General features: G+C 55.7%; 1 protein-coding gene across 1 annotated transcript in view; it reads right to left on the bottom strand.

The window, feature by feature from the left end:
• Positions 1–13,330, bottom strand: part of LOC144678064 (protein pelota homolog) — a gene marked incomplete at its 5' end in the record, with an annotated part of 22,534 nt that extends 9,204 nt beyond the window's left edge. The window contains 7 exons of the mRNA XM_078537987.1: positions 1,230–1,303; positions 4,705–4,751; positions 6,382–6,543; positions 8,056–8,116; positions 9,436–9,599; positions 11,016–11,106; positions 12,988–13,330. Coding sequence (XP_078394113.1) covers positions 1,230–1,303; positions 4,705–4,751; positions 6,382–6,543; positions 8,056–8,116; positions 9,436–9,599; positions 11,016–11,106; positions 12,988–13,330 — 942 coding nt within the window. The remainder of the gene's footprint in view (positions 1–1,229; positions 1,304–4,704; positions 4,752–6,381; positions 6,544–8,055; positions 8,117–9,435; positions 9,600–11,015; positions 11,107–12,987) is intronic.
• Between the last annotated feature and the right edge of the window lie 1,670 nt (positions 13,331–15,000).

Below are 15,000 nucleotides of genomic sequence, written 5' to 3'. Positions count from 1 at the left end.
GAGAGAGAGAGGCAGAGTGAGAGAGAGAGAGGCAGAGTGAGAGAGACAGAGAGAGACAGACAGACAGTGAGAGAGAGAGAGAGACAGACAGAGAGAGAGAGACAGACAGAGAGACAGATAGACAGAGAGAGAGAGACAGACAGAGAGAAAGAGTGAGAGAGACAGAGAGAAAGAGTGAGAGAGACAGAGAGAAAGAGTGAGAGAGACAGACAGAGAGAAAGAGTGAGAGAGACAGAGAGAAAGAGTGAGAGAGACAGACAGAGAGAAAGAGTGAGAGAGACAGACAGAGAGACAGAGAGAGAGAGAGACAGACAGAGAGAAAGAGTGAGAGAGACAGACAGAGAGAAAGAGTGAGAGAGACAGACAGAGAGAAAGAGTGAGAGAGACAGACAGAGAGAAAGAGTGAGAGAGACAGACAGAGAGAAAGACAGTGGCAGAGAGAGAGGGAGAGAAAAGTACGGACAGAGAGAGAGGCAGACAGGGAGGGACAGACAAAAGCAGAGAGAGACAGAGAAAGTGAGAGAGAGAGAGACAGGGGCAGGGAGAAAGAGACAGACAGAGAGAGATAGACAGAGAGAGAAAAAGAGAAAGAGAGAGACGGACAGGGAGAGCGACAGAGAAGGAGAGAAAAGTACAGACAGAGAGAGGGGTGGAGGGAGAGGGAGAGACAGGAAGTCAGGGAGAGAGACAAAGAGAGAAAGCCTCAGAGAGGGAGATATAGAAAGAGAGAGTATGAGAATGAGAGGCATTGTGATTTGTGTTTGTTAGAGAACAAAGCTCCCTCTACACCGTCCCCATCAAACACTCCCAGGGCAGGTACAGCACGGGGTTACATACAGAGCAAAGCTCCCTCTACACTGTCCCCATCAAACACTCCCAGGGCAGGTACAGCACGGGGTTAGATACAGAGTAAAGCTCCCTCTACACTGTCCCCGTCAAACACTCCCAGGACAGGTACAGCACGGGGTTAGATACAGAGTAAAGCTCCCTCTACACTGTCCCCGTCAAACACTCCCAGGACAGGTACAGCACGGGGTTAGATACAGAGTAAAGCTCCCTCTACACCGTCCCCACCAAACACTCCCAGGACAGGTACAGTACGGGGTTAGATACAGGGTAAAGCTCCCTCTACACCGTCCCCGTCAAACACTCCCAGGACAGGTACAGCACGGGGTTTCTTGCTCAGCTGTTGCGATTGAGAGATTGGGGAAATTGTCCTGCGTTCTTACCCATAAAAAGCTCTGTCTGGTTCGTGCTGTAGCATCTTATAGAAATCTTCCAAGGCTTTTACCTCACCTGCAGCCTGAGAGAGAGAGAGAGAGAGACAGAGAGTTAGAGAGGGACCAGAGAGAGAGAGATGTGGGGGGGAGGGGGAAGCAGAACTGGTTGATCAGGGAGTTTACGGTCCAGAACAAGTTTGAGGGGCTGAACAGTCTCCTCCTGTTCCTGTGTAACAGGTTCGAGAGGGGGCTGAATGGCCTCGTCCTGTTCCTGTGTAACAGTCTCGAGAGGGGCTGAATGGCCTCCTCCTGTTCCTGTGTAACAGGCTCGAGAAGGGGCTGAACAGTCTCCTCCTGTTCCTGTGTAACAGACTCGAGATGGGGGCTGAATGGCCTCGTCCTGTTCCTGTGTAACAGGCTCGAGAGGGGCCGAATGGACCTCCTCCTGTTCCTGTGTAACAGGTTCGAGAAGGGGCTGAATGAGCCTCCTCCTGTTCCTGTGTAACAGGCTCGAGAGGGGCCGAATGGACCTCCTCCTGTTCCTGTGTAACAGGTTCGAGAAGGGGCTGAATGAGCCTCCTCCTGTTCCTGTGTAACAGGCTCGAGAGGGGCCGAATGGCCTCATCCTGTTCCTGTGTAACAGGTTCGAGAAGGGGCTGAATGAGCCTCCTCCTGTTCCTGTGTAACAGGCTCGAGAGGGGCCGAATGGCCTCATCCTGTTCCTGTGTAACAGGCTCGAGAGGGGCCGAATGGCCTCATCCTGTTCCTGTGTAACAGGCTCGAGAGGGGCTGAATGGCCTCCTCCTGTTCCTGTGTAACAGGCTCGAGGAGGGGGCAGCATGGGGCCTCCTCCTGTCCCAGGGCAGCCATGGAACGCAACCGCCCCCTGGTGGCAGGCTGCCCAATTGTCGAGGCCCAGGTTCAGGTCTACTCACCAATCCCCATGGGCAAGGGAGCAGGAGGGTGGGCAAGGACCTTACCCCACCCCGGCCCCGTTCCTCCCATCCCACTCCTCGACCCTCAAATGCCCCTCAGAGAGCGCGCTGGCGAGTAACTCCATTCCTGAACCTCACAAGAGCGGTTACAGCTCGGAGGCGGGGGGGGTGGGGGTACGGAGGACATTCGCCCCCAGGGAGGTTATGCTGGAGCGATACGCAACACTAGTTAGGGCCCCCAACTCGAGTACTGGGCGCAGCTCCGGTCACCTCATCACGGACGGGATGTAACTGCACCGGAGAGGCGATTTACAGGGATGTTGCCACCCAGGGCTGGGAAGTTGCAGCGATGGCGGGGAAGGATGGACGGACTGGGGTTGCTCTCCCTGGGACAGAGGAGGCCTGAGGGGGCGGGGGGAGATTTGGCTGAGATGCACAAAAGCGTGAGGGACCTGGATCGAGCGGAGGGGGGGAAGGGCCTTTTCACGGGTTAGCAGAAAGGTCAGTGACAGGGGAGCAAGGATTTCAAGTAGATTGGTCGAAGGATCAGAGGGTTGAGTCGGGGTGTGGGGAGGGGGTCTGGAACTTACTCCCTGAAAAGGGTGGTCGAGGCGGAGACCCTCAGCTCATTCAAAAGGTGTCTGGTTATGTACCTCAGGTGCGGTAAGCTGCTGGGCTATGGGCCAATCGCTGGAGAGTGAGGGACCTTCTTTGGCCAGTACAGACAGGATGGGCCAAGTGTCCTACTTCTGTGCTGTAAACTTGCCACGGTTCTGTTTTAGGACTCAAAGCCTCGGCTGACCCTCCCTCCCTCCCCCACACTCTCAGGCAGCACATTCCAGATCCTAACCCCTCGATTGACCCTCCCTCCCCCACACTCTCAGGCAGCGCGTTCCAGATCCTAACCCCCTCGATTGACCCTCCCTCCCCCCACACTCTCAGGCAGCATGTTCCAGATCCTAACCCCCTCGATTGACCCTCCCTCCCCCCACACTCTCAGGCAACGCGTTCCAGATCCTAACCCCCTCGATTGACCCTCCCTCCCCCACACTCTCAGGCAGCGCGTTCCAGACCCTAACCCCCTCGATTGACCCTCCCTCCCCCACACTCTCAGGCAGCGCGTTCCAGATCCTAACCCCCTCGATTGACCCTCCCTCCCCCACACTCTCAGGCAGCGCGTTCCAGATCCTAACCCCCTCGATTGACCCTCCCTCCCCCACACTCTCAGGCAGCGCGTTCCAGACCCTAACCCCCTCGATTGACCCTCCCTCCCCCACACTCTCAGGCAGCGCGTTCCAGATCCTAACCCCCTCGATTGACCCTCCGTCCCCCACACTCTCAGGCAGCGCGTTCCAGATCCTAACCCCCTCGCTGTGTGAAAAAGTTTCTCCTCGTGTCTCCGTCGCTCCTTTTACCCATCGCCTTCAATCCGTGTCCCTCTGCTTCTCGATCCTTCCCCCCCCCTCCAATGGGAACAGATTTTTAAAATTCATTCACGGGATGTGGGCATTGCTGGCCGGGCCCAGCATTTATTGCCCATCCCTAATTGCCCCTTGAGAAGGTGGTGGGTGAGCCGCTGCAGTCCTGTGTGGTGTAGGTACACCCACGGCGCAGTTAGGGAGGGAGATCCAGGATTTTGTCCCGTGTGGTGTAGGTACACCCACGGCGCTGTTAGGGAGGGAGTTCCAGGATTTTGTCCCGTGTGGTGTAGGTACACCCACGGCGCTGTTAGGGAGGGAGTTCCAGGATTTTGTCCCCTGTGTGGTGTAGGTACACCCACGGCGCTGTTAGGGAGGGAGTTCCCGGATTTTGTCCCCTGTGTGGTGTAGGTACACCCACGGCGCTGTTAGGGAGGGAGTTCCAGGATTTTGTCCCGTGTGGTGTAGGTACACCCACGGCGCTGTTAGGGAGGGAGTTCCAGGATTTTGTCCCGTGTGTGGTGTAGGTACACCCACGGCGCTGTTAGGGAGGGAGTTCCAGGATTTTGTCCCGTGTGGTGTAGGTACACCCACGGCGCTGTTAGGGAGGGAGTTCCAGGATTTTGACCCAGCGACAGTGAAGGAACGGCCGATATATTTCCAAGTCGGGATGGGTGAGGGGCTCGGAGGGGAACTACCAGGTGGTGGTGTTCCCCATGTGTCTGCTGCCCTTGTCCTTCTAGATGGTAGAGGTGGTAGGTTTGGGCGGCGCTGTCGAAGGAGCCTTGGCGAGTTGCTGCAGTGCATCTTGTAGATGGTACACACACTGCTGCTACTGTGCGTCGGTGGTGGAGGGAGTCAATGTTTGTGGATGAGGTGCCGATCGAGCGGGGGCTGCTTTGTCCTGGACGGTGTCGAGCTTCTCGAGTGTTGTGGGAGCTGCAACTCATCCAGGCAAGTGGGGAGTATTCCATCAAACTCCTGACTTGTGCCTTGCAGATGGTGGACAGGCTTTGGGGAGGGTCCAGGTCCAGGAGGGTTCACCAGCCCCTGCTTCACTTGCCCTCAAACCCCAGAAGATGACAAACAGTGAGTTCGAGACAGGAGGAATGCGAGACAGGCAAGTCTTACCTTGGTGTCGGAGAGCCTGCCGACCACACTGGCGTCCGATAGGACCTCTGAAACACAGGAGGCGGGAGAGCTGAGGTCTCAGTCTGGAACCCTCTTCCAATGGCAAGTCTGAAGCTTCACCTAACCCAATAACGCTCCGTTCACTGTAACCTCCTCCAGCCCCTACAACCCTCCATATCTCTGTAACCTCCTCCAGCCCCTACACCCCTCCCTATCTCTGTAACCTCCTCCAGCCCCTACAACCCTCCGTATCTCTGTAACCTCCTCCAGCCCCTACAACCCTCCCTATCTCTGTAACCTCCTCCAGCCCCTACAACCCTCCCTATCTCTGTAACCTCCTCCAGCCCCCTACAACCCTCCCTAACTCTGTAACCTCCTCCAGCCCCTACACCCCTCCGCATCTCTGTAACCTCCTCCAGCCCCTACAACCCTCCCTATCTCTGTAAACTCCTCCAGCCCCTACATCCCTCCCTATCTCTGTAACCTCCTCCAGCCCCTACACTCCTATCTCTGTAACCTCCTCCGGATCCTAAAACCCTCCCTCTCTCTGTAACCTCCTCCAGCCCCTACACCCCTCCCTATCTCTGTAACCTCCTCCAGCCCCTACAACACTCCGGGATCTCTGCGCTCCTCCAATTGCAGCCTCTCGAGCATCCCCCGATTCCCATCGCTCCGCCATTGGCGGCCGGGCCTTCAGCTGCCTGGGGGCCCTAAGCTCTGGAATTCCCTCCCTAAACCTCTCCGCACCCCATCTCTCTCCCCTCCCCAATGGACCCAAACCCCTTCCCGTTCATTCCCACTGTACACAATCCCAATGGACCCAAACCCCTTCCCGTTCACTCCCACTGTACACAATCCCAATGGACCCAAACCCCTTCCCGTTCACTCCCACCATACACAATCCCAATGGACCCAAACCCCTTCCCGTTCACTCCCACTGTACACAATCCCAATGGACCCAAACCCCTTCCCGTTCACTCCCACTGTACACAATCCCAATGGACCCAAACCCCTTCCCGTTCATTCTCACCGTACACAATTCCAATTGACCCAAACCCCATCCCGTTCACTTCCACTGTACACAATCCCAATGGACCCAAACCCCTTCCCGTTCACTCCCACTGTACACAATCCCAACGGACCCAAATCCCTTCCCGTTCACTCCCACTGTACACAATCCCAATGGACCCAAACCCCTTCCCGTTCACTCCCACCGTACACAATCCCAATGGACCCAAACCCCTTCCCGTTCACCCCCACCGTACACAATCCCAATGGACCCAAATCCCTTCCCGTTCACTCCCACTGTACACAATCCCAATGGACCCAAACCCCTTCCCGTTCACTCCCACTGTACACAATCCCAATGGACCCAAACCCCTTCCCGTTCACTCCCACTGTACACAATCCCAATGGACCCAAACCCCTTCCTGTTCACTCCCACCGTACACAATCCCAATGGACCCAAACCCCTTCCCATTCACTCCCACCGTACACAATCCCAATGGACCCAAACTCCTTTCCCGTTCACTCCAACTGTACACAATCCCAACGGATCCAAACCCCTTCCCATTCACTCCCACCGTACACAATCCCAATGGACCCAAACCCCTTCCCATTCACTCCCACTGTGCACAATCCCAATGGATCCAAACCCCTTCCTGCTCCCATCCTCACCTTTGAGGGCGTACTTGTGTCCTGAGGATGAATGCACCTGCAGGAACTTTGATCGGTTTTCCAGGATGAGTTTGATGTCCATCTTCACAGCTTGTTCGAACATGTAGTTACAGAACTGCTCCTTGACAAAGCCAGGGCTGGCGACCAGGACACACTTCACCACTGTGAGAGGGGGGGTGGGGGGAGGGAGGGCGGGCGAGAGAGAGAGAGAGAGAGAGAGAGTGGGGGGAGGGCGGGCGAGAGAGAGAGGGGGAGGGCGGGCCAGAGTGGGGGAGGGTGGGTGAGAGACAGTGGGGAAGGTGGGTGAGAGAGAGTGAGAGAGGGAGGGAGGGAGGGCGGGTGAGAGAGAGAGAGGCAAGGAGGGAGGGCGGGCGAGAGAGAGAGTGGGGGAGGGCGGGCGAGAGAGAGAGTGGGGGAGGGCGGGCGAGAGAGAGAGTGGGGGAGGGCGGGCGAGAGAGAGAGTGGGGGAAGGCGGGCGAGAGAGAGAGTGGGGAGGGCAGGCGAGAGAGAGAGAGAGGGAGGGCGGGTGAGAGAGAGAGAGGAGGAGGGCGGGCGAGAGAGAGAGAGGGGGGGAGGGCGGGCGAGAGAGGGGGGAGGGCGGGCGAGAGAGGGGGGGGGAGGGTGGGAGTGAGCACGAGTGGGGGAGGAGGGAGAGAGAGGGTGTGACAGGGAGAATGTGAGTGAGGGAGACAGAGGGAGAGACATGAATTGGATGTCAGAGGCAGCAAGCGAGTGAAAGACAGCACAAGATACAGGTGTACACAAACACGTGCACGCACACCAGCACACAAACACGCGCCCGCACACAAACACGTGCACGCACACCAGCACACAAACACGCGCCCGCACACAAACACGTGCACGCACACCAGCAAACACGCGCCCGCACACAAACACGTGCACGCACACCAGCACACAAACACGCGCCCGCACACAAACACGTGCACGCACACAAACACACAAACGTGCGCCCGCACACAAACACACAAACACGTGCACGCACACCAGCAAACACGCGCCCGCACACAAACACGTGCACGCACACCAGCACACAAACACGCGCCCGCACACAAACACGTGCACGCACACCAGCACACAAACACGCGCCCGCACACAAACACGTGCACGCACACCAGCAAACACGCGCCCGCACACAAACACGTGCACGCACACCAGCACACAAACACGCGCCCGCACACAAACACGTGCACGCACACAAACACACAAACGTGCGCCCGCACACAAACACACAAACACGTGCACGCACACCAGCAAACACGCGCCCGCACACAAACACGTGCACGCACACCAGCACACAAACACGCGCCCGCACACAAACACGTGCACGCACACCAGCACACAAACACGCGCCCGCACACAAACATGCGCCCGCACACAAACACGTGCACGCACACCAGCACACAAACACGCGCCCGCACACAAACACGTGCACGCACACCAGCACACAAACACGTGCACGCACACCAGCACACAAACACATGCACGCGCGCCCGCACACAAACGCGCGCCCGCACACAAACGCGCGCCCGCACAATGATGTGCACACTCACACACCCGCGGGCTCACACTTGCCCATTCGTACACGGACACACGATGGTACACAGTGAGAATGTGACCACAATCGGAGCTCTGGCCCGGTAACACTGTACCTACCTTCGAAGTTAATGTGTCGAATGATTCCCTGCATCACAGATTCATAAAATCTATCCAGCGCCTAGAAACCAAACAGGATGAGAAGTCACCTTCATCGCTCTGTTTCTCAAAATCCTTTTAATCATAACAGCTCAGGATCAAAACAATTCGCAGAAACTATTACAATTAGAAGGATCGAGACCTGACCCGGTTCTGTGAAGTCAACTGATCGCATAACATTGACTGGGCTCTGTGATAGATACACTGTCCTTTCCCCCTCTGGGACCGGGTGTCACAGTGCGTTAGATACACTGTCCTTTCCCCCTCTGGGACCGGGTGTCACAGTGCGTTAGATACACTGTCCTTTCCCCCTCTGGGACCGGGTGTCACAGTGCGTTAGATACACTGTCCTTTCCCCCTCTGGGACCGGGTGTCACAGTGCGTTAGATACACTGTCCTTTCCCCCTCTGGGACCGGGTGTCACAGTGCGTTAGATACACTGTCCTTTCCCCCCTCTGGGACCGGGTGTCACAGTGCGTTAGATACACTGTCCTTTCCCACTCTGGGACCGGGTGTCACAGTGCGTTAGATACACTGTCCTTTCCCCCTCTGGGACCGGGTGTCACAGTGCGTTAGATACACTGTCCTTTCCCCCTCTGGGACCGGGTGTCACAGTGCGTTAGATACACTGTCCTTTCCCCCTCTGGGACCGGGTGTCACAGTGCGTTAGATACACTGTCCTTTCCCCCTCTGGGACCGGGTGTCACAGTGCGTTAGATACACTGTCCTTTCCCCCTCTGGGACCGGGTGTCACAGTGCGTTAGATACACTGTCCTTTCCCCCTCTGGGACCGGGTGTCACAGTGCGTTAGATACACTGTCCTTTCCCCCTCTGGGACCGGGTGTCACAGTGCGTTAGATACACTGTCCTTTCCCCCTCTGGGACCGGGTGTCACAGTGCGTTAGATACACTGTCCTTTCCCCCTCTGGGTCCGGGTGTCACAGTGCGTTAGATACACTGTCCTTTCCCCCTCTGGGTCCGGGTGTCACAGTGCGTTAGATACGCTGTCCTTTCCCCCTCTGGGACCGGGTGTCACAGTGCGTTAGATACACTGTCCTTTCCCCCTCTGGGTCCGGGTGTCACAGTGCGTTAGATACACTGTCCTTTCCCCCTCTGGGTCCGGGTGTCACAGTGCGTTAGATACACTGTCCTTTCCCCCTCTGGGTCCGGGTGTCACAGTGCGTTAGATACGCTGTCCTTCCCCTCTCTGGGACCGGGTGTCACAGTGCGTTAGACACAATGTCCTTTCCCCCTCTGGGACCGGGTGTCACAGAGCGTTAGATACACTGTCCTTTCCCCCCCTCTGGGACTGGGACCGGCGGGGGAATCGCTGTGCCATACCTTGTCGTGCTGCGTGCAGCTCCCCTTGCGTTTCCGAGGGATGGTGGTCTCCACCTTGGCCCGGAGGACTGTCATGCTGGCCGTGACCAGGCAGATGTGGGCCAGCCCCTCCTGCATGACCACTGCCCCCACGTCCGCGCTGTGGCCTGGGTCGCAGGCCTGCTCTGGAGGGAGAGAGAGAGGAGAGGGGAGGTCAGCCACTCGATTGACCAGCGTCCCAAGACAGCGTCCCAACAGCAAGAGGAGAGCGTTTGGCCCTTCCAGCCTCTCCTGCCCTTTAATCAGCCTGGCAGCTGCTCTGCAGTTAGAGGGAGGGACTGGACTAACTAACCCGGATTCAAACCCGCCCGACACGGCCAATTCTTCTCTCTGCACAATGTTCAGCACCATCCGCCACTCCTCACATACTGAAGCAGCCCATGTCCAAATGCAGCAAGACCTGGACAATATCCAGGCTCAGGGCTGACAAGTGGCAAGTAACATTCGCACCACACAAGTGCCAGGCAATGACCATCTCCAACAAGAGAGAATCTAACCATCGCCCCCTTGACGCTCAATGGCATTACCATCACTGAATCCCCCACTATCAACATCCTGGGGGTTACCATTGACCAGAAACTGAACTGGGACCAGCCATATAAATACTGTGGCTACAGGAGCAGGTCAGAGGCTGGGAATCCTGCGGAGAGTAACTCACCTCCTGACTCCCCCCCAAAGCCTGTCCACCATCTGCAAGGCACAAGTCAGGAGTGTGATGGGACACTCCCCACTTGCCTGGATGAGTGCGGCTCCCACAACACTCGAGAAGCTCGACACCGTCCAGGACGAAGCAGCCCCCCCGCTCGATCGGCACCCCATCCACACACATTCACTCCCTCCACCACCGACGCACAGGGGCAGCAGTGTGTGTACCATCTGCAAGATGCACTGCAGCAACTCGCCAAGGCTCCTTCGACAGCGCCGCCCAATCCCACGACCTCTACCGTCTAGAAGGACGAGGGCAGCAGACACATGGGGATCACCACCGGCTGGAAGTTCCCCTCCGAGCCCCTCACCCATCCCGACTTGGAAATATATCGGCCGTTCCTTCACTGTCGCTGGGTCAAAATCCTGGAACTCCCTCCCTAACAGCGCCGTGGGTGTACCTACACCACACGGGACAAAATCCTGGAACCCCCTCCCTAACAGCGCCGTGGGTGTACCTACACCACACGGGACAAAATCCTGGAACCCCCTCCCTAACAGCGCCGTGGGTGTACCTACACCACACAGACAAAATCCTGGAACTCCCTCCCTAACAGCGCCGTGGGTGTACCTACACCACACGGACAAAATCCTGGAACTCCCTCCCTAACAGCGCCGTGGGTGTACCTACACCACATGGGGCTGCAGCGGCTCAAGATGGCGGCTCACCCACCTCCTTCTTGAGTGGCAATTAGGGACGGGCAATAAATAATGGCCCAGCCAGCGACAGCCTACATCCCATGAACAAATATTAAAAAATAGGATGGAGGAGGACGGGAAGGGTGGGAGAAGGCTGGGTAACGGGTGCTGATGGAGGGAACGCAGCCTTCACAGACCGATTCGATCGAGCACAATGCTGTCCCACTGTTTCTTTGCCAGGGTAAACTTCCGATTCAGCTCCAGCTCAATGGTGTGATAGGCCCCCATCTGTAATCCAAAGTGAGGGAGCATCAGTTCTTCCGTATATAAACGCCCCGAACCCTTCGATTAGATTTCAGTCTGAAACTCACTCCTGGGTATCTGTTATTGTATATATAAACCCCCCCGAACCCCTCGATTAGATTCCAGTCTGTAACTCACTCCCGGGTATCTGTAATTCTATATATAAACCCCCCCGAACCCCTCGATTAGATTCCAGTCTGGAACTCACTCCTGGGTATCTGTTATTCTATATATAAACCCCCCCGAACCCCTCGATTAGATTCCAGTCTGTAACTCACTCCCGGGTATCTGTTATTCTAAATATAAGCCCCTCAACCCCTCAATTGGATTCCAGTCTGTAACTCACTCCCGGGTATCTGTTATTCTATATATAAACCACCAAACCCCTCGATTAGATTCCAGTCTGTAACTCACTCCCGGGTATCTGTTATTCTGTATATAATCCACAGGGAACCCCTCGATTAGATTCCAGTCTGTAACTCACTCCCGGGTATCTGTTATTCTGTATATAAACCACCCCGAATCCCTCGATTAGATTCCAGTCTGTAACTCACTCCCGGGTATCTGTTATTCTGTATATAAACCACCCCGAACCCCTCGATTAGATTCCAGTCTGTAACTCACTCCCGGGTATCTGTTATTCTATATATAAACCCGACCGAACCCCTCGATTAGATTCCAGTCTGTAACTCACTCCCGGGTATCTGTTATTCTACATATAATCCACCCCGAACCCCTCGATTAGATTCCAGTCTGTAACTCACTCCCGGGTATCTGTTATTCTATATATAAACCACCCCGAACCCCTCGATTAGATTCCAGTCTGTAACTCACTCCCGGGTATCTGTTATTCTATATATAAACCCGACCGAACCCCTCGATTAGATTCCAGTCTGTAACTCACTCCCGGGTATCTGTTATTCTACATATAATCCACCCCGAACCCCTCGATTAGATTCCAGTCTGTAACTCACTCCCGGGTATCTGTTATTCTATATATAAACCCCCCTAAACCCCTCGATTAGATTCCAGTCTGTAACTCACTCCCGGGTATCTGTTATTCTATATATAAACCACCTGAACCCCTCGATTAGATTCCAGTCTGTAACTCACTCCCGGGTATCTGTTATTCTATATATAAACCACCCCCTGAACCCCTCGATTAGATTCCAGTCTGTAACTCACTCCCGGGTATCTGTTATTCTATATATAAACCCCCCTAAACCCCTCGATTAGATTCCAGTCTGTAACTCACTCCCGGGTATCTGTTATTCTATATATAAACCACCTGAACCCCTCGATTAGATTCCAGTCTGTAACTCACTCCCGGGTATCTGTTATTCTATATATAAACCACCCCCTGAACCCCTCGATTAGATTCCAGTCTGTAACTCACTCCCGGGTATCTGTTATTCTGTATATAACACACCCCGAACCCCTCGATTAGATTCCAGTCTGTAACTCACTCCCGGGTATCTGTTATTCTATATATAAACCCCCCCCGAACCCCTCGATTAGATTCCAGTCTGTAACTCACTCCCGGGTATCTGTTATTCTATATTTAAACCCCCACCCGAACCCCTCGATTAGATTCCAGACTGTGACTCACTCCCGGGTATCTGTTATTCTATACATTAACCACCCGAACCCCTCGATTAGATTCCAGACTGTGACTCACTCCCGGGTATCTGTTATTCTATACATTAACCACCCGAACCCCTCGATTAGATTCCAGACTGTGACTCACTCCCGGGTATCTGTTATTCTATACATTAACCACCCGAACCCCTCGATTAGATTCCAGTCTGTAACTCACTCCCGGGTATCTGTTATTCTATATATAAACCCCCACGAACCCCTGCTCACCTTCACATACTCGTTCTCCTGGATGTTGGTCCCCTTCACCCGCAGCATACAGGCCTGGGCGTCAAAGTCAATGGTCTCCACACAGATGGTGAGGGTGGTCCGCACACGGTTACTGCCCACGCTCCCTGTCGAGGACTCGGTCTGCACCTTCCTGTGAAGGAGGGACGAGCACTGAGAGACTGCACAGCGTGAGGGACCCAGGCTCTCCCTTGGCCTCAGGCAGAGTGTGTGGGTGTGGGTTGGGTGTGGGTGGGTGCTGCTCTCCCACGTTCCACCCTCCGTAAACTTCAGCTCGTCCCAAACTCCGCTGCTCCCCCCCGTGTCCGAACTCGCACCGAGTCCCCTTCACCCGTCACCCCCTGTATCTCGCTGACCCCACACTGGCTCCCGGTCCCCGGCAACCCCTCCATTTTAAAATCCTCACCCTCGTTTTCAAATCCCTCACTCCCCCCCTCCCTATCTCTGTAACCTCCTCCAGTCCCCTACAACCCTCCATATCTCTGTAACCTCCTCCAGCCCCGACACCCCTCCCTATCTCTGTAACCTCCTCCAGCCCCGACACCCCTCCCTATCTCTGTAACCTCCTCCAGCCCCGACAACCCCTCCCTATCTCTGTAACCTCCTCCAGCCCCTACAACCCCTCCCTATCTCTGTAACCTCCTCCAGCCCCTACAACCCCTCCCTATCTCTGTAACCTCCTCCAGCCCCTACAACCCCTCCCTATCTCTGTAACCTCCTCCAGCCCCTACAACCCCTCCCTATCTCTGTAACCTCCTCCAGCCCCTACAACCCCTCCCTATCTCTGTAACCTCCTCCAGCCCCTACAACCCCTCCCTATCTCTGTAACCTCCTCCAGCCCTTAACACCCTCCCTATCTCTGTAACATCCTCCAGCCCCGACACCCCTCCCTATCTCTGTAACCTCCTCCAGCCCCTACAACCCCTCCCTATCTCTGTAACCTCCTCCAGCCCCTACAACCCCTCCCTATCTCTGTAACCTCCTCCAGCCCCTACACCCCTCCCTATCTCTGTAACCTCCTAAAGCCCCTACACCCCCCCTCCCTATCTCTGTAACCTCCTCCAGCCCCTACAATCCTTCCTATCTCTGTAACCTCCTCCAGCCCCCTACAACCCTCCCTATCTCTGTAACCTCCTCCAGCCCCTACAACCCTCCCTATCTCTGTAACCTCCTCCAGCCCCTACAACCCTCCATATCTCTGTAACCTCCTCCAGCCCCTACAATCCTCCCTATCTCTGTAACCTCCTCCAGCCCCCTACAACCCTCCCTATCTCTGTAACCTCCTCCTGCCCCTACAACCCTCCCTATCTCTGTAACCTCCTCCAGTCCCAACAACCCTCCCTATCTCTGTAACCTCCTCAAGCCCCTACACCCCCCCTCCCTATCTCTGTAACCTCCTCCAGCCCCTACAATCCTTCCTATCTCTGTAACCTCCTCCAGCCCCCTACAACCCTCCCTATCTCTGTAACCTCCTCCAGCCCCTACAACCCTCCCTATCTCTGTAACCTCCTCCAGCCCCTACAACCCTCCATATCTCTGTAACCTCCTCCAGCCCCTACAATCCTCCCTATCTCTGTAACCTCCTCCAGCCCCCTACAACCCTCCCTATCTCTGTAACTTCCTCCTGCCCCTACAACCCTCCCTATCTCTGTAACCTCCTCCAGTCCCAACAACCCTCCCTATCTCTGTAACCTCCTCCAGCCTCTACAACCCTCCCTATCTCTGTAACCTCCTCCAGCCCCTACACCCCTCCCTATCTCTGTAACCTCCTCCACCCCTTACACTCCTCCCTATCTCTGTAACCTCCTCCAGCCCCTACGACCCTCCGAGATCTCTGCGCTCCTCCGATCCCGGCCTCTCGAGCATCCCCCGATTCCCATCGCTCCTCCATTGACGGCCGTGCCTTCAGTGCCCTGAGCTCTGGAATTCCCTCCCTAACCGTCTCCACCTCTTCCTCTCTCTGTCTCCGTGTCTCCTCATTTAAGACGCTCCTTA

This window comes from Cetorhinus maximus, unplaced genomic scaffold, assembly GCF_964194155.1.
Source record: "Cetorhinus maximus unplaced genomic scaffold, sCetMax3.hap1.1 HAP1_SCAFFOLD_3531, whole genome shotgun sequence".
NCBI classification, from domain to species: Eukaryota; Metazoa; Chordata; class Chondrichthyes; order Lamniformes; family Cetorhinidae; genus Cetorhinus; species Cetorhinus maximus.
The sequence above is the reverse complement of the archived record's forward strand: the minus strand, read 5'-3'. Positions and strand labels throughout refer to the sequence as shown.